General features: G+C 36.1%; 1 protein-coding gene across 7 annotated transcripts in view; it reads left to right on the top strand.

The window, feature by feature from the left end:
* Positions 1-20,763, top strand: part of LOC139964547 (voltage-dependent L-type calcium channel subunit beta-1-like) — a 119,603-nt gene that overhangs the window by 58,564 nt on the left and 40,276 nt on the right. For 6 of the 7 annotated variants that reach the window (XM_071966188.1, XM_071966191.1, XM_071966195.1 and 3 more), the window contains 2 exons: positions 14,853-14,972; positions 17,207-17,329. In XM_071966188.1, the coding sequence (XP_071822289.1) occupies positions 14,853-14,972; positions 17,207-17,329 (243 nt within the window). Of the gene's footprint in view, positions 1-3,541; positions 4,351-14,852; positions 14,973-17,206; positions 17,330-20,763 lie in introns of those variants that run through there. The other variant, XM_071966190.1, reaches the window with a different exon arrangement.

The following is a 20,763-nucleotide window of genomic DNA, read 5'->3' as shown; positions in this document are numbered from 1 at the left end:
TTTGGAATTACATCATACATCGATAAACTGTACAGGCCAATATGGGGACAGAACAGCGTAGTAATATTTGCCGACAATAAAAGCACTTAGACTCGCTATGGGGCTTATATGTTTGGAACAGAAATAATTGCTGATATTTTGACTGCCAATCGTTACTGATTTGTGATGTGGTTATGTTCTTAATGTCTACTGGTAGTAAAACGTTCCAATTTTTTTTTCTCACTGGTCAATGGCAATAAGTCAGCACTAATTTTGCAGTAAATATTATGAATTTCACGGCCTGCTTAACCGTTCACCTCAAATATTCTTTTTCACAAGACTAGGGAAGGGGTCTCTCTCTACACACTCATACCAGTCGATTTTTACTTGTAAGTTATTCTTGTCACTTACAAAAAGTGAAAAGAGTCAGAACCCTTCGACAATATTAACCTCTTTCCATCTTTAACAGCTGGGACTACAGTACTTCTTATCCGAAACGAAATGTTACCTACTGTATTCCTCCTTACTTGAGTTAGTTTGTGCAATGACTCATTTTGGCTTTTCATTGTGTCAGATAACACTGCTCAATTTTGTATAGTCTGTATGTATGGTATCTCTATGCAAATAGCTGCTGTGAATGTAGCAAGTAAGAGCATTAAAAACGATGATGAATAAAATCAAAACCAGCTGGCTTGGGAGTGAGGATGGGCACTGACTATTTTACGAGCATATTAAGTACATATTACTCAATGAAAGAGCATAAGCAGCTTTTGATTATACCCAAGATGGAGAAGAAGGAGCTCTTACATTTTGGGGTTTAAAGAGCAGAGGAATTTGCTAAAGAAATAGGATTGAATATATTGTCTATTGAATGTTACTGAAGGAGCCTGGTTAGGAAATAATCCGATCCTCATAGCAAGGAGGGATTGATAATTTAATATTCATGGACAAGCAAATCTGGCAGAGGAGTAAAAGGAGGTATTTTTTGTTTCTGATGCTTTGCATTAAGTCAATTGATCATCTTCATTTTTGGTGTGCACAAGTTATGAATGTTACCATGTGTGGCTTATCACAAGTGCTGTGAATATGTTTAGGCATCGGAACCAATAAATGTTTTTCGTTTTCTGGTAAATGTCTGGACTAAAGTAGCCATTCAGTGTTGATTCTACTAAGAATTACTGTCAAGATGGTAACATTGCATATCTTATTTTATAAGCAGTCTCTATTCTCTAGCTTTGCAATTTCTTCCTTCTACTTGTTTATAAATCTTTCCTAAGTTTAAAGGTGATCAAAATTGCCTCCCCCAAATATGCTAGAAAATCAGAGAATGGTTGTCCATGCTCTTAACTTCAAAAAGCATTTTACTGAATCTCTAAAAGTAGTTATCTACACCGGCACATTTAGTCATCTAATCTAATACATCACGATCGGCTCAGAATAATATAATCAGGGCCTCTTGGACAAGCACACTTGAAGACTTCTAGCAAGTTTTATCTTACTAAAATTTGCTAGACATTACTGACGATCTTTAACATTCAAAAGTTAATTTGCTAAAATGTGCCAAATAATTGTGAAGAACACGCTCTATAAATGACTCACCAGATAATATATTCAGAAGGGTCACATGACATTTCAATTTCCCAGAGAGTAAAATGGTCTAAGAGTGACTTTAAAAGAAGTGTGAACTTTACACTTTATATTTAAATGCTGATTTGATTATTAACCAGTTTGGAAAAATTCATGAAATCTGAAGTAGTGTTGTTCTTGTACACACACTTGAAATTCATTCAACAAACGATCACATCACAATGACCACTGTTGGATTTCTTTCATCACAATTCTAACAGAGCGCCCTCATTTCTTGTTTTGAATTTTAGCTTGATTATTGGCTCTGTGTACTGCAACAACTATAATTGGTTATTTCTTAATATCTCAACAGCAACAGCTACAAAAAGGGGAGGGGGGGGGAGGGGGAATGAGGAGGAGAGGAAATCGGGAAAATAAAATATTCAGGAATCTTAACATATGATAATGAAAGATAGTGAAGTACTTCAATGTTAACATTAGCTTCGTTATTGATAAGTAGCATATATATGTCAAATTACATAAATATTGCATATATGTAGGTATTCCTTTTTTATATCAGTTTTGCTGCAACAATACTATAGAAAAAACAGGAAGTTGTGGCTTTTTAACTAAAGCTGTAAAACCTTTTGGATTCACAACATTGTTTTCTCCTACCATGCTTGGAAACCAAAACTACCTTTAACTTACCATCTCAAAAGGATAAACTTTAATATAGGCAAATATCTGTGATATGGTATAAATGTTCTCTCAAGTCGGCACTTTTTTTCAACCCTTTTCTTTGGGGCCCATTTATACCATCTCTTCCTGTTTCATACAATGTCACTTTGTCATTAAAATATTGGTATGGGAAATCATGGGAGGGGGGGGCATTTATCCCATCCCTTCTTGTTTCATACAATGTCACTTTCTCATAAAAATATTGGTATGGGGAATCATGGGCCGGGGGGGGGGGCACTTATCCCATCTCTTCCTGTTTCATACAATGTCACTTTCTCATAAAAAATATTGGTACTGGGAATCACATATAAAGGGAGGCAATGGGAGATAGTTGTTTTTAATAATAATAATATTTTTTTTTTTGGCTTTCAATTTTCTTCTTTAATTTTTGGGGTAAATTAGTCATAGACTCACAGTTGTCCTACATTCCTTGGAGACTTAAGAATATTAATTTAAGATTTTTTTCTCGGATTTCCAGAGATTTCTTGGACGCTTGTTCATCATTTGAAAATAATTTACTGTCTGCAAGTTAACGTCCACACAGAAAATTTAAACCTTTTGCTGAAGAATTCTCAATATGTTTGATTTAGAAAGAAAAAATTAAAGTTTCTCAAGTGCCACACAACACACGTGTAAAAGACGACATCATGTCTGACCACACTTCTTTAAACTAGTTTTTTTCTCCCTTTATTTTTGTCCAGTTCAGTTTTGTGTTTGCTCGGTCTTAACCCTTTTTTTTATTTTGTACCTAATCACTGTCACAGATGAACGGTTTGTAAAAGTTGGTCTTTGCCACCAATGGTTCCGTTTTCTAAATCCTTTGAACCATGCTTCAAGAGGTAATTATTGGGTGTTTTTGCACTCAACCTACTGTACAATAGTACACTTGATGGTCTAACACTACACACCAACACACACACAATAGTACTACTTTCATTCATCCTCTGCTGCCTGCCATATAGACAGAGCTGCTGCTAAAGTCATAACGCTCATGTACTTTACTGCATTCATACATAACCTATATTACCTTACTCTCCCAGTACTGTGTCATGTTCACCTCTTGCTTCGGAAAAAGACGAAGACGGGAGAAAATTGAACATCTAATTGCATTCTGTTTGGTAGCTTTGGCTCTTATGACAAATTACTGTTTGATATTAACAACCAGCTTAATCACATAACGTTATATCTCCCCTGGAGATAGAATGGTATCTTCCTGCAAGCCTCTCCGAACTTGACGCACGCATGAGGCCGGGAGTGTACACATTATGCAGGGTTTCTGCAATTTAACAAACTGAAAAGGCTTGTTGATGGCTTTTGGCAGTTTCTAAGACATATATTGTAGTTTGTTGGTCTTCTTGGGTTGTGTGTTTTCAGCTGTGGATGAATGTCTCTCTACTTCTGCTCTCTCAAGGAGTCTGTCGAACAGGATACAGATAAACATTGTCATTTCGTGGGGTATTTATACAGTGGATTTGTACTTTAAAAAAACAAAAAAAATTAGTGAAAGGATTTTTTTACATTGGGAAGAGTCATTTTATTGGATAGAGTAATGTAGTTCTGTGCCTCCCTACTGCTCGCCTCTGCTCACAATTTAATGTGACCTTTTCATGGAGGATGTGTTAGAATTGCTAGAAGGATCTAGCCTAAACTTGTACTGTGCATAGTCTGGTTGCACTGTGTATTACATACATAATCATAACCACATTAATACTATGTTATCGTCCGTCGCACTGTACTGACTATATCTAGCTCGGGAGGAGGAATTTTTAATAAGAATTGCAGATCAAGAATTGAAAAAATAAAAAATTATTATTTACTTCCTCGGATATATTTAAGGCAATTCTGTTTTAAAACGGATATTTGCAAGGGGGATAGCTAAGTGTTATTTTGGAAAAGTTGTCGACGAAGATGCCTGCTAAGTGTCTTTAGAGTTGGATGCAGTTTCTGTAAGGGGAGGAATTTAATACAAGTTGATCAAATATGACCTGGACTAAAAAGGATCGTGGGTCATACTCGTCGGTGAGTCAGGTCGACCCAGAATATCCCATGTCGATGTCAACGGACGAGGTAGGTCTATTTTCTGGCCGGCTGTTGTATTTATACTTTAATAATATAATAATAATAATAAATGAGACTTATATAGCACCAAATCAGTAGACAAAAGTCACTGCTCAAGGCGTTTTACAAAGAAAGTAAATTAATTTACAAAAGAACAAGTGAAAAGATGGGTCTTAAGTAGACTTTTGAATGTAGAAAGTTTAGAGCATGTTCCAATGTTATCTGGTAACTTGTTCCAGAGATAAGAGCTAGAGTATTCAAAGCTTCTGTAACCATAGGTCTTCAAGCGTGGTTTAGGAACAGTTAAATACAGTTTGTGGGAGGAACGAAGTGTGCGAGTTGGAAAATATGGCAAGAGAAGTTGCGACAGGTATCATGGTAGTTATACAGTAGTTACTGATAAGCCATGTGATGGAAACTACATTTGGCATTAAATTTGGAATAATTTGGTAGACTAGGCCATATTTGAGCCAGGAAAGATTGGGTACAGGTATTATTAAAAATGTGTTTCTCGAGTAATGTACAGAATTAGGCAAAACCCTTCGAAGGTTGGCAAATGAAAAATTTTGAGTATTTATGTTTTAAGTAGCAGTTAAGTTTTATGTACCAAAATGAAAATGTGATAACTGGACCATAAGGAGCAGGCGAATTGTATTTTACTTCATTCCTTGCTTACGTGTCTCTTATATATAATATGTGTAAATACATATAAGAGACAGGTTTGAACAGTTGGATTGGTCTCAAAACTTGGGTCAAAATAAAGTAAAATGAATGTCAGGAGAGTGAAGGAATAACCATTTTTTTTCCGGTCCAGGTTGGGCAGGAAGGAGGGGAGGGCTAGAACTGCATTCATCTGTTCCATTTAAGAATCTGTTTCACCTCAGTTAAGTGTATTTAATACCTTTTTACCATTAACCCTACTGTCTCAAACCCTAGCCTCCATCAACTGACCCTGACCCCATCAAGCCACCCAACTTCCCCCCCATCCCAAACAACCCTTCTTGTTTTATCTGATAGTAACTATTAATTGTATGTTCCCACTAGGCAGATGAGGACTAATGTGTTTCATGCTCTAAAATGTCTTTAAAGGCTCAGTAAGCATTCGATCTCAACGGCCTAAATACCCTTTTTGTGGTAGTGTTGTGTGGCAAATAATCACACAATCATGAGGTTGCACTTTTTGCCAAACTTGTGGGCCCATTCTTATTGAGTGAGGGAATGAAAAATTCAGACAAAAACATTCAAAGGTTTGTGTGCGAAACATTCCATGTTTGTGTGCAAGACAGTGCAATTTTTTTTATCGGACTTGTGCAGAGGCAGAGTATTGACCTCACGGTGCATACAGTACCTGTACCATAAAAGTGATACTTCCATCATTCCATGCTGTTATTTTGGTATGTTATGCAATCGCCACAGTCCTAGCACTATAACAACATATTGTCTCTCGCAGTTTTCATCACTTTAGGCCCACCCCCCCCCATTGGCGGAGCTAGGGGTATTGGTCAAGGGGGGCGAGAATGGTCTGTAGGGGCGCTTTTGACACTATCTAAGTGGAGCGCCACCACAGGTTGGCATGGAGCGTACAGAACTTTTTTCAGTAAAGATACTCCCTAGATCGCCGGAAATAACCCTTTCCAGGCCTTGCTAGTTTGCAGATTTATAAACGAAGAATTAATAGGTGTCATTGCCAAATTACTGTACACCAACAAAATGTGACAAATGTCAATAGGTAGATGAGAGCGCAATATAAAAGTCAATAATCGCGAATAGGTAAAAAGTGGTAAAAAGCTGAAAAGGGCGCCAGCAGTCCATTTGAGTCCGTCAGGGGGGGGGCATCCGCCCCTCTGACTGTATGGATGCTCCGCCACTGCCCCCACCCCCCTCTGTCAGATATAGTTTCCGTAGCAGAATTAGCCGTTGAAAGGAAACATTTAAAAAAATACCTGCAATTTATTAGCTGCTATACTAGTAATTAAATCCATGACTGTAACAAGTCTAGCAAAAATTGCACACTGTGTAGGCCACATTGTATTTCAATATTATGTAAATGGGTCAATATATTTGTAGGCATTTTTTTTGTTTTTGTTTTTTGTTAATGATTATAGCATATGAAAATTAATTATGTGTCTAAAGTCATTCTTTAAATATTGTGTAGCTATATTGTATTGTGCTACCTTTTACATTGCCACAGTCTGTAACTATGCAGTATTTAGTTATGTAGTGAATAGCTTCTGTATAAGGTGTAGCCTAACACACTACACATTGCATAGTTATGTTCCATGACCTAGATGCATCTGTAAATGCATGCCTATATGTAGTATACAACTATATGTGTATATCTACCTACTCTTACAAACTTGTACACAATATAAGTACACACTGATCAAACCCATATACTATATGGAATTCTTTATATCACCAGTAGTAAACCTAATTGCTGATAGGGCTTCCCCAATTAAATTCAACTATTCAAACTTTGCGTCCCTTCTGAAATACAGCAGTGATAATAGTCCTAAGCTATTCTGAATTAAGAACTGCAAAAAAATTGTGAAAATATATTGTACAATATAGCTGTTTGATGTGATATTATTTGTATTTCTCCAATAGTACTAATTGGATAAAGTTTGTTGTGACTCTACAATAAGGTGTCCTGGTTTTAATTTCACAGCATTGATAGCAGTGTTGTGACCACTCATCATGGGATCCTTGCTTCTTTTGTTACTAAGATTTAAAGATCCACAGACTTTTTTCATAAAAGTACTCTCTGTGAAACCATACATGAAACCCTAAATGTTACTTTATGAGTCGGTGCATGGAACCGATCTTTAATTACCAAGTAATTATTTTAGAAAAACCCAGATAGTTTCCATATGACACAAGTGTTATTGATCTCTTGTAAAACTTCATTTGGAGAATGCTGTAATTGTTGAACCATTCAAAAAGTTTAGTGATCGACGTAACATACATTAATTCAGTTAGATGTTTTTTAGACTGTTAGAAAACATAGTTATCAGTCCCTGTTGTTTTCTTACTGCTGTAACATCTTGTAACACCTGTAAACATCTGAGTCCCATCATACAGGTCAAGTGGCTGTAACAAATAGTTTAAAGGGTGTGAAGACTCGCGCACAAAGAAACGTTTCATGCCGGTATTAATCTGACCTAGTTTCGAATGAGGTGTAACAGAAGTGTTAGACACCACCATGGATCCCAGAAAATACACACACAGCTTGCTACCGTCAGTAATTAGACACTAGTGTACAGTCGGTACATACAGCTGCGGTCAATACTCACAGCACAGTGTACAAACGATACAGCGATGGACATCTCAGGTCCAGCTAAAGATAACAAGGTATCACGTTTCATTACTGTCTGCATTTTGTAGCGACAAGCAGAAAACTTCACTTGCAAGCAACGGAAAGTTAACTTTTTCAGAGCGCGGCACACGGTTTGGGGCGAGTCTTCAATGCCTTTAACATACAGACCATTAGGTCAGTTCCTCAAAACATGTTTAAGTAACATGTTTATACAGAATCACAAATTTGTCAAGAACGACAAGTCATGTTGAACATGTTGAATCCTCCATAGCTAGGTGCTCTGTTGTTGTATATGAAGTTAAACAGGCTTTTGTTTAGGTATTATAACTTTGTAAATTCACCTAAGGTCTAGACTGAAGAGGCTACTTCAGGTTAGTCTTAGAATATAGCATTAAAAACATTACCCCCCAAAAAATAATGTAGGATATCTTCTGGAATATTGAATGATTATGTTTATTACTTTCATGTGACAGCAATGTGACACCAGCAATGTGACACCATTGGAAGAGGAATTTAAAGGGTTATAAATTTCTCTGCCATCCTGGAAAACTGCATCTCTAATGTATATCTCTGCGGGTTCCATCTTCCTTTTTTGTAACCTCCGCTGTACTCACATGTTTCTTTCTTACCCTGAACTGTTCCCTTGAGAATATAGCCTCCCTGCAGCCCTTGCCGTTCTCTCAATCTTGAGAAATTTGTGATCAAGTTGATTTTGGGCTGTTTGATCAAAATGAAAAAGGAAATTTTTACTTGAAGATTCCTTTCTATGGCTCCCAGAGGGTTTACTTTATCAAGGTCTTGCTCAAAATTAAGTCCTCACACAGGTTTCTGTTTAGTTTTTGATTTTGCTTGTATTACTTATCCATAGTTATAGCAGTCCCAGTGGTTTGTTGTAAAGCTTGCTTAATCTTCAATCATGCAGTCAGAGAATATTTTTCAAACTTTTTTATTAATATTTATGTCTGTAAATGCTGCATATTAAGTTAACTAATTAAAGCTTTCCCTCCTTAAATCTCAGATTTATTAGCACTTCTGGTTTCTTTGTCTCAATACTAGCAACAAGTGTTCTTGACTAGTAGAAACAACTGGACCTGTAGTACTAGGAACAAATGTTCTTGACTAGTAGAAACAACTGGACCTGTAGTACTAGGAACAAGTGTTCTTGACTAGTAGAAACAACTGGACCTGTAGTACTAGGACAAAATGTGTGTGACTAGTAGAAACAACTGGAGATATTGTCAGAGTTACATTGGATGCTGTTTAATAGGATTGATATGAAATACCTGTTGCAGTTTGAACAAGATCAAGGGATTACCTGTAATCCTGTTTACAGCATGTTTGGGTACAACAGAAATTTCCAAGTGGTTGTTCAGTATTGTATGCAAATTTGCAAACAATAAACAAATGTCATCTTAGGTCAAACATTTCACCCTTTTAGCAGCAGAACAGCTTGAAAACATTTCTCTCGAGTCATTACATGAATATGGAAGTCTAAAGTTTACTGTAGTACTGAATATGAAACAAAGTGTGTAATAATTAAGTTGCTGCAAACTCTTGTTCCACGCTGAGAGATATAAGTTTTGATATGATATAGACATACAGTAATGTAACCTTTAAAAATTGCACAATGCAAGCAGTACCCCTGTTTGTGTAATTTTGATCAGCGATGATTATGTCACTGCAGCGGGTTTGAAAGTGTGAGAGGCCTCAGTTGCGTAAAAGTGAAAAACAGAAATTCAAAGACGGTAAGATGATGTGTAGTCCCAGTATGACATCACATAATATTGATTAGGAGTCCCTGTGACATCATAGGTAATTGTGCCAAGTAGATTTTTTCTTCTTAATAAATTGAATAGAATTCAGTACTTGGAAGCTTTTCAGCGAATAAAGAAAGCGTTAGATATGAGACTTGGAGATTCAAGTTTTGTTGTTCCAGGATAACATCCCTAGAGAAGTTAATGGACTATCGTTCTACCAGTAGCCTCTCAAACAGGAACAAAACTTGCACTGGCTGTAATAGTCTTTGACGTCACAGATAATTGCACAATTTACATTTATTATTAAAATGAATAAATTGTCGCATTATGAACCAGGCCCTTCTGCAATTGGGTTTGTTTGACTGATGTGCTGCATTTTATATTTACAAATTTGGAAATATATTTTAAGCTGATCAGACTGCACATGGTTTAAAGACCTTCAAAACTACCATTCTAAACAACAATCTTAAGAAACCAACAGGAGGGAGCATTACTCAAAATTTTGATTGCTCTTGAACAATAAATATGAACTGATATTAAAAGTACTCTTGTTAAATTGTTAAAAATTAAAAAGAATTTTTCGTGATGATTTGGAAATAAAATATGGTTTTAGTCAAGCTTAGTGAACTGCATCGTTTCAGGATTTTAGCATATCTATTGGGGATTTAATGAAATTTATGCAAACAAGTTGTTGTAATTAGTAAAATTGATTCTTCTTATGGAAAGCATTTTGAAGAGGTAAAGCATCCAAGAAAATAGTTGAAAAACTTGAGGTCGTGTACAACCAAGTTTTGTAAGAATGGCTATATAGGACACCACCCATTGCTCATGGAGGGTATCGTGTTATTCAGGTATGCATCCTGTAGCAGAACAGACAGTATAGAAAGACTGTATAAAAACACTGTGCTTCGCATATACCGTACCCAGTATTTTACAACCCATTTAAGCTCCTTTTTGATGGTTTGTGTTAAGTCAATTACTTTTTTCCCTTTTCAAAAGACCTTTTGATTGTGGCAGAATCTGTTTTTCTCTTTCATCATCTTTTTTGGTACTTTGGTACTTTTTAAAATGAACTAGACAAGCAGAAACAACAGTCATCGTTTAACTAAGCAGAATGCATGCATGGTCGGTTCCCCCATATAACCAAGTTCCATTTCTGAGTCCTCATTCGATTCAGGGAGACACTTTTGCATCATTTTATCAGGATATTTACATATAGAGAGCACGCAAAGTGAACCATCTTGAATGACAAAGCAAATATAAAAAAGAGAGACAAGGACTTAAAAATATAATAGTCTGCTCACATGTGGTTTAGTTTGATAACATTGCTATCCACAGATGTTTACTTTGGCTTGTTTTTCTGTTCAGTCACCAGACTGCAATAAATTTGTAGTCATCAGTTGCAGTTCAGTACATCTATTTCTTGACATATTACATTTTTACAAATAGTTTAACAAGTGTACAAGTGAAAGGAAGTGAACCTAAAAAAAAACATCTTCGTGCTCGACAAGTAGATTCACAAAGCAAGGAAAAGAAAGTAAACAAAAGTGACAATCAAAAACAGACAGACAGACAGACAGACAGAGACAGACAGACAGACAGACAGACAGACAGATGAAATTAACAAACTCCTTATCTACTGCAAAAGGCCTGTATTGGTGATGTAAAAGTTAAATGGCCTGACGAACAAAATTTCAGGCCCTCTTTATAACTTTTACATGGACAAATGTGTAATCGTAGACATACAATAGATATCTGCAATACACAATATAACATTATGTACAATATATACAATATATAATACAGAAAATGTACAATACAGGCATATACAATACAAAATATACAATACACAATATGCAATATACAATATATACAATAAATACAAATGTACAATACAGACATACAATACACAATATACAAAATATGCAATATACAATAAATACAAATATACAATACAGACATATACAACCAATGATTCTTAGAAGATGCTTTCAATTGTTTAAATTGATACATCCAAAGAGTGATATTAAGCCAGAAATTAACAATTTCACTCGAGTTGTACATCAATATATCTTTCACCCAGGAACCTTTGTTGATTTTTGAATCACGATTCAGAAACTAAACCGTAATCTTTGGCATATGTTTTGAAATAATCTATAAAAGTCTAAAAGAATAAAAGTCCATGCTAATGAGCTCCATGCTACTGTAAGTAGAATATGATATAGAACAACTGGTTATCTTTCAACATGAGACACAAAAGGCTTTAATGTTATCTATTTCATATATAAGTGCATGGTAGATGAGCTGATGTGAGGTGTTTTTAGTTCTTTCTGTCTGGCCATGTTTTCTATGATAATGTCGGCATTGAGTGACATGCGGTTCTCGATTGTTTATTAATAGGTTATAAAGGAAAGTGTTGAAAAAAAACAAACCGTGGGTAAGAAGAAATAAAAATAATATATATCTGATCTTTATTGGTATCAAATGCTTTTAAAAAGGTAGAAAACTGTGTAAACTCTAATATTTAGGTTTCTGTACAGTTGATTATTTGCATTATGTGTTTCAAATGCAGTCTAGATCTGTGGCTACCCTGTTAGTGCATGCCAGCGCATATCTTCAAATTTATTGCTAGGTTTGCTCCATTTACTTCTGTAAAACAGCCTCTTTGCTTGATTTTGATTGATTTTAAATGCTATCAGGTAATAAATATACAATAATAGTGTAGTTTATAGTCAGACTAGTGAGGCTTTATTTCAACAAATATAGTAGTTGCAGTATAAAGGCAATTTTCATCCATTTTTCATGTAATTGTCTCAAATTCATGAATCACTCACTGATTTACCATTCACTTGGTGGAAAAGTAACCCTGCGATGGTTTTAAGGGATTTAGCAGTTGTAATCTTTGATTTTTACCTTTTACTGAAAATGTTTGGTATAAAATTGTTGGACAAAAGCAAAGAGCTGCCTTAAACCATAGCACGTAAATTCCACTTTTACGAGTTAGCTCGCTCACTATTATTCACTGTTTTATAGTTTTAATCCAAGGGGGGAGGGGGGGGGGAGGTCCATTACATGTTGATTTTGTACTGTACTAAGCTTTGAGATAAAAACAATTAACTTTAAAGATTCTTAGTTTCCGATATAAAGCGATGTGTTATAATATCAATCAATTAAATTTGGCCTCAAATCAAACTTGTAATAAATGAAATAGTATCCCACAATCAAGTACTGATCATAAATTACTCGTAGATTAAGTTACAGCAAAAGTCAATATTTGTTGTTTTCAGTAGTCTTATGTTAAGAGACTGAATCTAAAAGCTGAGCCAGGAGGAGTAATTATAAAAAGTCGGATCACATTTTGTTTTGCGACCGCACGGCTTGTCATTGATCTTCCCACAACATATGATGATGATGATGTTGTTGGCATTTCTGCTATGCATGGTATGTTGTCAAAGGACTAGCCACCATTATATCTATATACCAGTATTCTCTGGAATGTATAGATGTACAGTGCACTCACCCGGCTATTGTACGCATGGTACGTACTGTACAGTGCACTCACCCATATCGCACGGTACAGTTTTAGATGGATCCACGGTTTAATGCATTTACTCTCATAATTTTACAGAATTAAGTTTTTTTTTTTTTGAGTGGTAAAATAGGGCCCAGCAATGTGTAGATTTGGGGTTAGAATGGGACTCAAACCAGTGACTTCAGGATTCCAACTCCTGTACTTTATCAACTAGGCTGTTCCAACACATATCATAACGGTATCTATTCTCTTCCAACACCACTCAATACAATGGGCTGCAAGTTGTGTTGCACAGGGGTTTAGAGTACTCCCCCACGCGCATCCCAACCCACCCCACCCCACCTCAGTCCCCTATCTAGGTATGTATGCTCCATCCAATGACACAATCATTAATGCAGTCTTTTATAGTTGATGATGATTCCTTATCATTTGAACAAAATCATAGCATGGAAGGGCATGTCCCAGCCAGTTTTCCATCGTGGACTTACATTTTGTAAGAGCTGTGGAATGCATGTATTCATCATATGAGTATATTTGACAGCAATACAGTTACAGCATACAGTTACACTAGCTTTTGTACCTTACTAAACCTTAAATGAACTTCCTTTTGTCACCCCCTTCCCTCTATGTCATTTCTGCCTCATGTCTACCCCACCTCTACACGTGGGGGGGGGGGCCTTTTAACAATAATAATGAGAAGAATAATAACTAGTCTTACAGTACATATAGTACAGACTCCTGCAAAAGTTGTAAAGCGTGCTGAAGGTGCAACACCTTAGTGTTGAGAGAAAAGAAAAGTTTAAGACAGCGCCTGAAAATTATATAACACAATCTAAAGACCTAATTTCAACCGGGAGGGAGTTCCCATAAACGTGGTGCAGCATTCAGAGAGCTACGGTCACCGAAAGATCTTGTACTTGACATTTTGCCATTTTGATTTCAAGTGAACCAAAGACAAGAAAGAGAAGAGTTTAATTAAACCCAGCTATTAGATAATTAAGAATGGTATTGCCTGTATACACTGTTAATGATTACTTAGAACTTATTGCTGTACAATTTAAAATTACCAGAAGCATGTAAACATAAACAGCTGACTCATACATTTTTTCCATGAATTGCAATTGTCAACTGCCAGTATTAAATTCATACAAACTTTTCCTCATTTTAATCTTAGTATATGGATGTGGGTATACCTGATCTTACTGCCCACACATTTGTATTAAATTCTGTGTGCAACTTGTACTTGTAAACATATGACACAGTAAATAAAATTTCGCTCTGCTTGTTGATTTGATAGCGTTGAAAGCCGTGGCAGGGAATGCAATATTAGCTAGCATTGAATTGAAAGTGGTATTCTCTTCAACTGCGTAAAAAAAAAAAAAACCCCGAAGATGTTAATTTATGCAGAAATTCGTTATTTGTGGGAGGATGTTTTTAATAGTAACATTGAAAGACATAGCTGGAGGCAGAAGGGTTGTTTTTTTCTCCCTTTTTTTTCTTCTTGATCAGTTATTGGGGAACAGTTGAGCGAGTATTGAGTTGTTTTGGTTGAAAGCTGGATTTTGGGTTAGAATCTGGTCTTTTTTATCCTGAAGTTAATTGTGATAAATGTAAAAAAAATAACCAAATTTTCAGTCTTGATCTGAAATTATTGTTATTCATGCAAGATATAAATATTGTTTGTATTTGGTTTGATCACTACATTATTATTTCAGCATCTTGAAACTGAGTTTTTTTTACCTTAATTTAGGGTGACATTCACAAGTTCTTTGATTATTTGATTATGATTGGGTTAAAAGCTTGGTTTGGGATTGGGTTTTCTAGAGACCTGTCTCTCGGTATCTTAGATAGAGCCTGTGCGATGGAAGCTCACGTAACTTACATTAATTTTTTTTATCTGTTTCAGGGGTCTGAAGATTCCAATTATGGGAGGCCGTCAGACTCAGATCTTTCCTTAGATGAGGAACGGGAGGCGCTCCGAAGAGATGCGGAGAAGCAAGCGGCTGGACAGCTGGATAAAGCAAGGGTAAGGGATTATGTTAAGCTGCTAAACTTTGCTTGTAACTGCTGACTGAAAACAAATCCTAATCGATTAACTCGGGATATCATTTAAATGACAGATACAGGGATGTAAGTCTTCTTTATTTTTACGGAAATCCGTTTTTTTTTAATTCCAATAAAGTTCCACAAAATTGTTCGAATATCAAAGACACAACGCGGCAAAAATGCCTGGCTCGTTGCAGCAAGCTAACTTCAACTTTCACTCATCGATCAATCAAAATACCATTCCTGTTTCGCATCATCGCATTGCGCTGTACAACATTGTGCCATGTGAATATCGTTGCGTACGTGCGAACTTCAAATCGCCATAGCTCATTTCTGTCGTTGAAAAACCTTGCCTAATTCACATTGATTGGACTGCTAATTAATATCTTCGTAACTGCTGGTGCTCGACATAACTTTCGGAATTAACGCTTGTGATATTTGTGAGCGGCGGAAATCTACGGGATACGCATATGAAAGTCGATATTTGTGATCGCATTCGAATGTTCGAATGTTTTTTATTCCGTAGTTCGCTGCGACGTATTCGTAACTTTGAGCTAGGCTAACATACGATAGTGTGTAAGTAGTAAGAACTAGGGGTAAGATGTGTTAGCGCTAATACTTCTGAGCTAGCCTAACATAACGATAGTGTGTAAGTAGTCAGAGCTAGGAGTAGGATGTGTTAGGACGGCATTCACCCGGGGTCTCCGAATAGTTTTCCGGTTTTTTTTTTTGGCTGCACTTACATCCCTGCAGATACGATCATGTCAAAGGTCAAAACAATTCTTATTAAGTGAGATGTCAAAAGCAGTAACCATTTGTTCAGGAAAATTGCTAAAAGGGATAGTTTCTTAAGCACTTTTGTAACACTCATAGGATAAAAATAGTGCAATTGAATTCTCACATGACAATATCTATCCATCTATCGATCCATCTATCGATCCATCCATCGATCCATCCATCCATCCATCCATCCATCCATCCATCCATCCATCCATCCATCCATCCATCCATCCATCCATCCATCAATCCATCCATCCATCAATCCATCCATCCATCAGTCAATCCATCCATCAATCCATCCATCCATCAGTCAATCCATCCATCCATCAATCCATCCATCCATCCATCCATCCATCCATCCATCCATCAATCCATCCATCCATCCATCCATCCATCCATCCATCCATCCATCCATCCATCAATCCATTCATCCATCCATCCATCCATCCATCCATCCATCCATCAGTCAATCCATCCATCCATCCATCCATCCATCCATCCATCCATCCATCCATCCATCCATCCATCCATCAATCCATTCATCCATCCATCCATCCATCCATCAGTCAATCCATCCATCAATCCATCCATCCATCAATCCATCCATCCATCAATCCATCCATCCATCCATCTATGTTCTCTCATAGTAATGCCTCTTTCCATAAATCTGTCTCAATTCTCTCATAGGAAAGCATCCATCTAACATGTCTGTCACAATTCTTTGATAGGAATGCACGTCTGTCAAATTCTTTCATAGCACTGTTACTATACTTTCGTATCGATGTGTCTGTCTGTGTGTCACAAAATTTCCTGGTAGGAATGTCTCGGTCTCTTTTTGTATCATAGTTCTCTTACAATAATATTGTTATCTCTTTTGTCACACATAGATGAAAGGTTAGAACTTGCTGAATGTTGGACAGTTTAGATACAAGTTGGTCAACCTTGCCAAGTATTAAAATAACACAACAGTAAGAAATCAGGTGCAGGGTGACATCATTTCAGAGGAAAAGATGTCACACATAAAATCCTGAAAAGTGTTTCTCTTCCACAGGCAATTTTTTTTTATGAGGCTGAATGTTTCTCTCAATTAGTTTTATTCGAAAGGTGCACTATTGTTGTCAAGGGTTACAGTAATTGGAAATGGGATGACTCGTTTAAAAACTGTTCCACTTTTCAACATTAAATGATTCAAAGTGTGTTTTGGGTTTAGAGTGTGCTGATTGGTCAGATGTAACCATAGAAACATGACTTACAGTGGTGGAAGGAAGATTTCTGAATTGTTTAGCAAAGAGATATATAAAAAGATCACAGTTCTAATCGTATTGATCTTAATCTAAAATGATGTACATATTTATAATGAATGCATTTAGTAGTAATTTACTAAATGATATGAATATTCATGAGCCATTGTCCATTCTTCTTGCTCATTGACAGACAAAGCCGGTCGCCTTTGCAGTTCGAACAAATGTTTCCTACGATGGATCGATTGACGATGATGCGCCTGTCCCAGGCTACGCCATAACTTTCAAAGCAAAAGATTTTCTGCATATAAAAGAAGTAAGTAGATCAGCTTTAAAATCTCGGCCAACAACAAACTCCAGTTCTTAGGTTTCACATTCTAATTCAACAGGCAGATTTTCTCTTATTTCTGCATTTTTCTGTGAATATTTCCATTCATAGAGGAAGACTAAATTTTACTTGTAACATGAGGCAGCTTATGTTTTTATTTTCTGTATTTGTTTGTCTGCCATTGAATGTCAGGAGATCATTTGTAATTCATGTTTTCTCGGTGCGTTTTCCAGCTGTTCTTTTAAGCCGTCGCCTACTGAGCCATACTGCAAATAAATTTGCAGTTCATCAAACAAAGACTACTCTCCTAGATTTTTGTACCCAAACAAGTGCTCAATGATTCTGTTCAATCCTAAGAATTTCATCGCATGAGGACATATTCATAATTAGGCTTCCTGGTTTACCTGTCTCCTCACAACGTTAGCACTGTTTACCATGTCACATGCAACCAGTGGAAAATTTTCCTCTTTTTTTTGTTTGTTTTTGTTTTTGTTTTTTTGGCCCTTTCAATTCAATAGTTGGAATGCAATTAGACTTGACAAGCTAAATCTTATTTCAATGATTGCAATATCAGCTAGTACTTGAAATCTTCCAAAATCACTAGAAGATGCTGGAGAACGGTTTCCTTTCATCCACACAGATATATAGCATGTATGTGTGAGTCCTTCTTAGTAATACCAGCACTTTTATTTGGACACCGCTTGAAAAGCTGAAGTACTGAATAAGACTCATTGAGAAAGACAAAGAGAGATAGTGTACACGTGTGTCTGTAGATTACGTGTTCAATTATGGAAATAAATATATTACATAATTTCTTATATATATATACACACATGAAGCTAGGAAAAGCCTTTAGCCTGGCTACAGTTTGCTGTTACTTCTTATAATGTCAAAATGTCAAATCGTCTCTATTCTTTGAGCACTACACTCACTTCAAAAGCAGCCTCTTCGCATTAATTGTGAAAAATCTTAGATATCGTATCAATTGATGCTAATATCCCGTCACAATGGGTTCCATTAGTCTTGCTAGACATCTTTTACTGCAAAAGATGACAAACAGGATATAAAAAAGGAGAGAAAAGTATAATTGAAAACTTTCTCGTACATGTACTCATTGTGAGTGAGTGATACTGAAATTAAAAGGTGTCCTTGAGACAGAATTTTAAAAAGTAGTGAATGGAAGAACCTTTGGTTACTAATTCATCTTCATTTGATGAATAAAATCCAGAAGGATATCTTACCATGATCAATACCAAATTTTTTTCGGCCAGATCAGAGCCGTATAATTGAGAAACTTTGGAAATATTATATATATTATATATTATATAATATTATATACAAAAGTTACATTAAATGTGATATTTGCTGTGGTTCTGTTGGCTGTTGTTCACATCATCTGTACTTTTTTTTTTTAAAAGCCAGTGAGTTTAATGGCTAGCACAACAGAATGTAACAAGTTGATTGGTTTCTGTATAACCCTAGTTAGCATGGACTTTGGTGGAATTTTTACTTTAATGTGACCCAGCTAAATTAAAAGAGATTTACATTGTAGTCTGTATCTTGTGTTTTATCAGTTTAGGATATTTAAGCTTTAAATGATGTTTAGTGTCTCCAAGATAAATTCCTATCAGAAGCCTTGGTGATCATGTCAGCTCCTCACTTTATACCTGCTATTCCTCGATCTGTTACTTTAGAAGCCTTTAATTAATGCTCTTCCAAATTTTGTTCTACAAGAAAAGGAAAAAAAAAACCAAAACATACTCATTCATCTAATAGCAATAGCACCTTCAAAGAGTAGATGGCACATTTTGTCCTTCACAAAATATGTGATGCCTCATTAACATGCGATGCTTCGTTAACCTGTTAGCTGAAGGCCACACAAGGTTTTTGTATTAGTATTCATATATTGCTTCCAAGGAGTTGATTTAAATGGTCTGTATGCTAAACTAGGCAGGCCAGCCACTTTGATCGATGAGCCCTCCGATAATGTTCAAAACATAATTTCTCAAATGCTATTATTTTGGTATTGAAATGGAACCTACTGTGACAAAAAAAGTTGATTTTTTAATGTTCTTTTAAAAAATCGAACGTAATTTTTCCTTTTGGCGAGATAATTTGCCATTCATACTGAGAGTGGTTTTGAAGTTAAACCTGCAGTGATAGAAGATGTATTTCCAAATCGGTGGAGTCATTTCGCCTGGAGTCATCCTTTTTTCACATTTTGCAAATTTTGACATTTACCCTTGACATTCTCTTCCGACATCTGGTAATTTTGGTCAATTTGTTTTTTAATATGAGGTCCATTAGCAATGTACAGGCAGACTGGATAGTAACCTAGGAAGGGTAAGAAGGAAAAAAAACAATGTCAAGGAATCAAGCAGAAAGAAAGTACTTTTGTATTATTTATTCAAATCGTTTTGCACGAGATGGCAGTAAATCGGCGCGTACAGGAAAAGGGTGAGTGTACTATGGTGACTAGTGATGTACTCAAATTATGGTAACGGATGACACATGCATTATTTATGGTAAAATGATGAAGACGAAAAGGAAAGACGATTTAAAATGAACGTCACAAAAGGTCTTTGCAATTTTTACCTTCCAACAAGAAGAAACCAATTGAGATGGTAGAAGAAAAAAAGTGCTAGGCAAGACGTATAAGGTAGAATTTGGAACAAATTATTGGGAAATCTGGGAGATAAACTATGGATTTATTTAGAATGAAGAGCTAAATACGAGGTGAATCAGTGTAAGGCACCTATCGGAACTCTCCAAAAATCCATTAAAAAAATCTGCAGTATAAGAGTTAACTTATCATGTTTGAGAAACTTTTATAGACAAATCATGCATTTTAGTTAAGAAACATAATGAGAACAATACTCACTGTAAATTTCAGAATTTGTCATCTTACTAGTAAAAAATAAGCCATCGTGGTGTGTGGTCAGTCCACAGAGAAACTCTCAGTCTGCACAAAATGTCAAAGTTTGACAATTTTAAGTATGATGAGAATACTGGTAGCGAATCATTTCAGCTTTGACGTCACAGAGGGATTTAGGCAAAACTGTGCATATTCATCATGTCTATCTCGTCCTCGTCTAAAAGCTACGAAAAGCCTATTTCAAAGGCTGTTTCTCTATTTTTGGAAGGTTTTTCTTTTCTTTTAGCAATGTATAGTTTTTCCTTCGGTTGCAGGATGTCACTGTCAATAGGTTAAGAACCATTGTTTACAGTTACGTTCTAATCCGCCTTAAAATTTGCTTCTACAGGCAATTCACGGAATATCTGTGATTTCAGTTCTACCTCGGGGACAAAAACTATTATCCTAACACACTGTAGCATACACAAACTGGAGCCTATACCGCAATTTTTGCAAAAGTTCCGTGATTTCTTTGATACATCAGGCTCATCCCTACTTCTGTGTCATA

Source organism: Apostichopus japonicus, chromosome 23, assembly GCF_037975245.1.
Source record: "Apostichopus japonicus isolate 1M-3 chromosome 23, ASM3797524v1, whole genome shotgun sequence".
NCBI classification, from domain to species: domain Eukaryota; kingdom Metazoa; phylum Echinodermata; class Holothuroidea; order Aspidochirotida; family Stichopodidae; genus Apostichopus; species Apostichopus japonicus.
The sequence above is the reverse complement of the archived record's forward strand: the minus strand, read 5'-3'. Positions and strand labels throughout refer to the sequence as shown.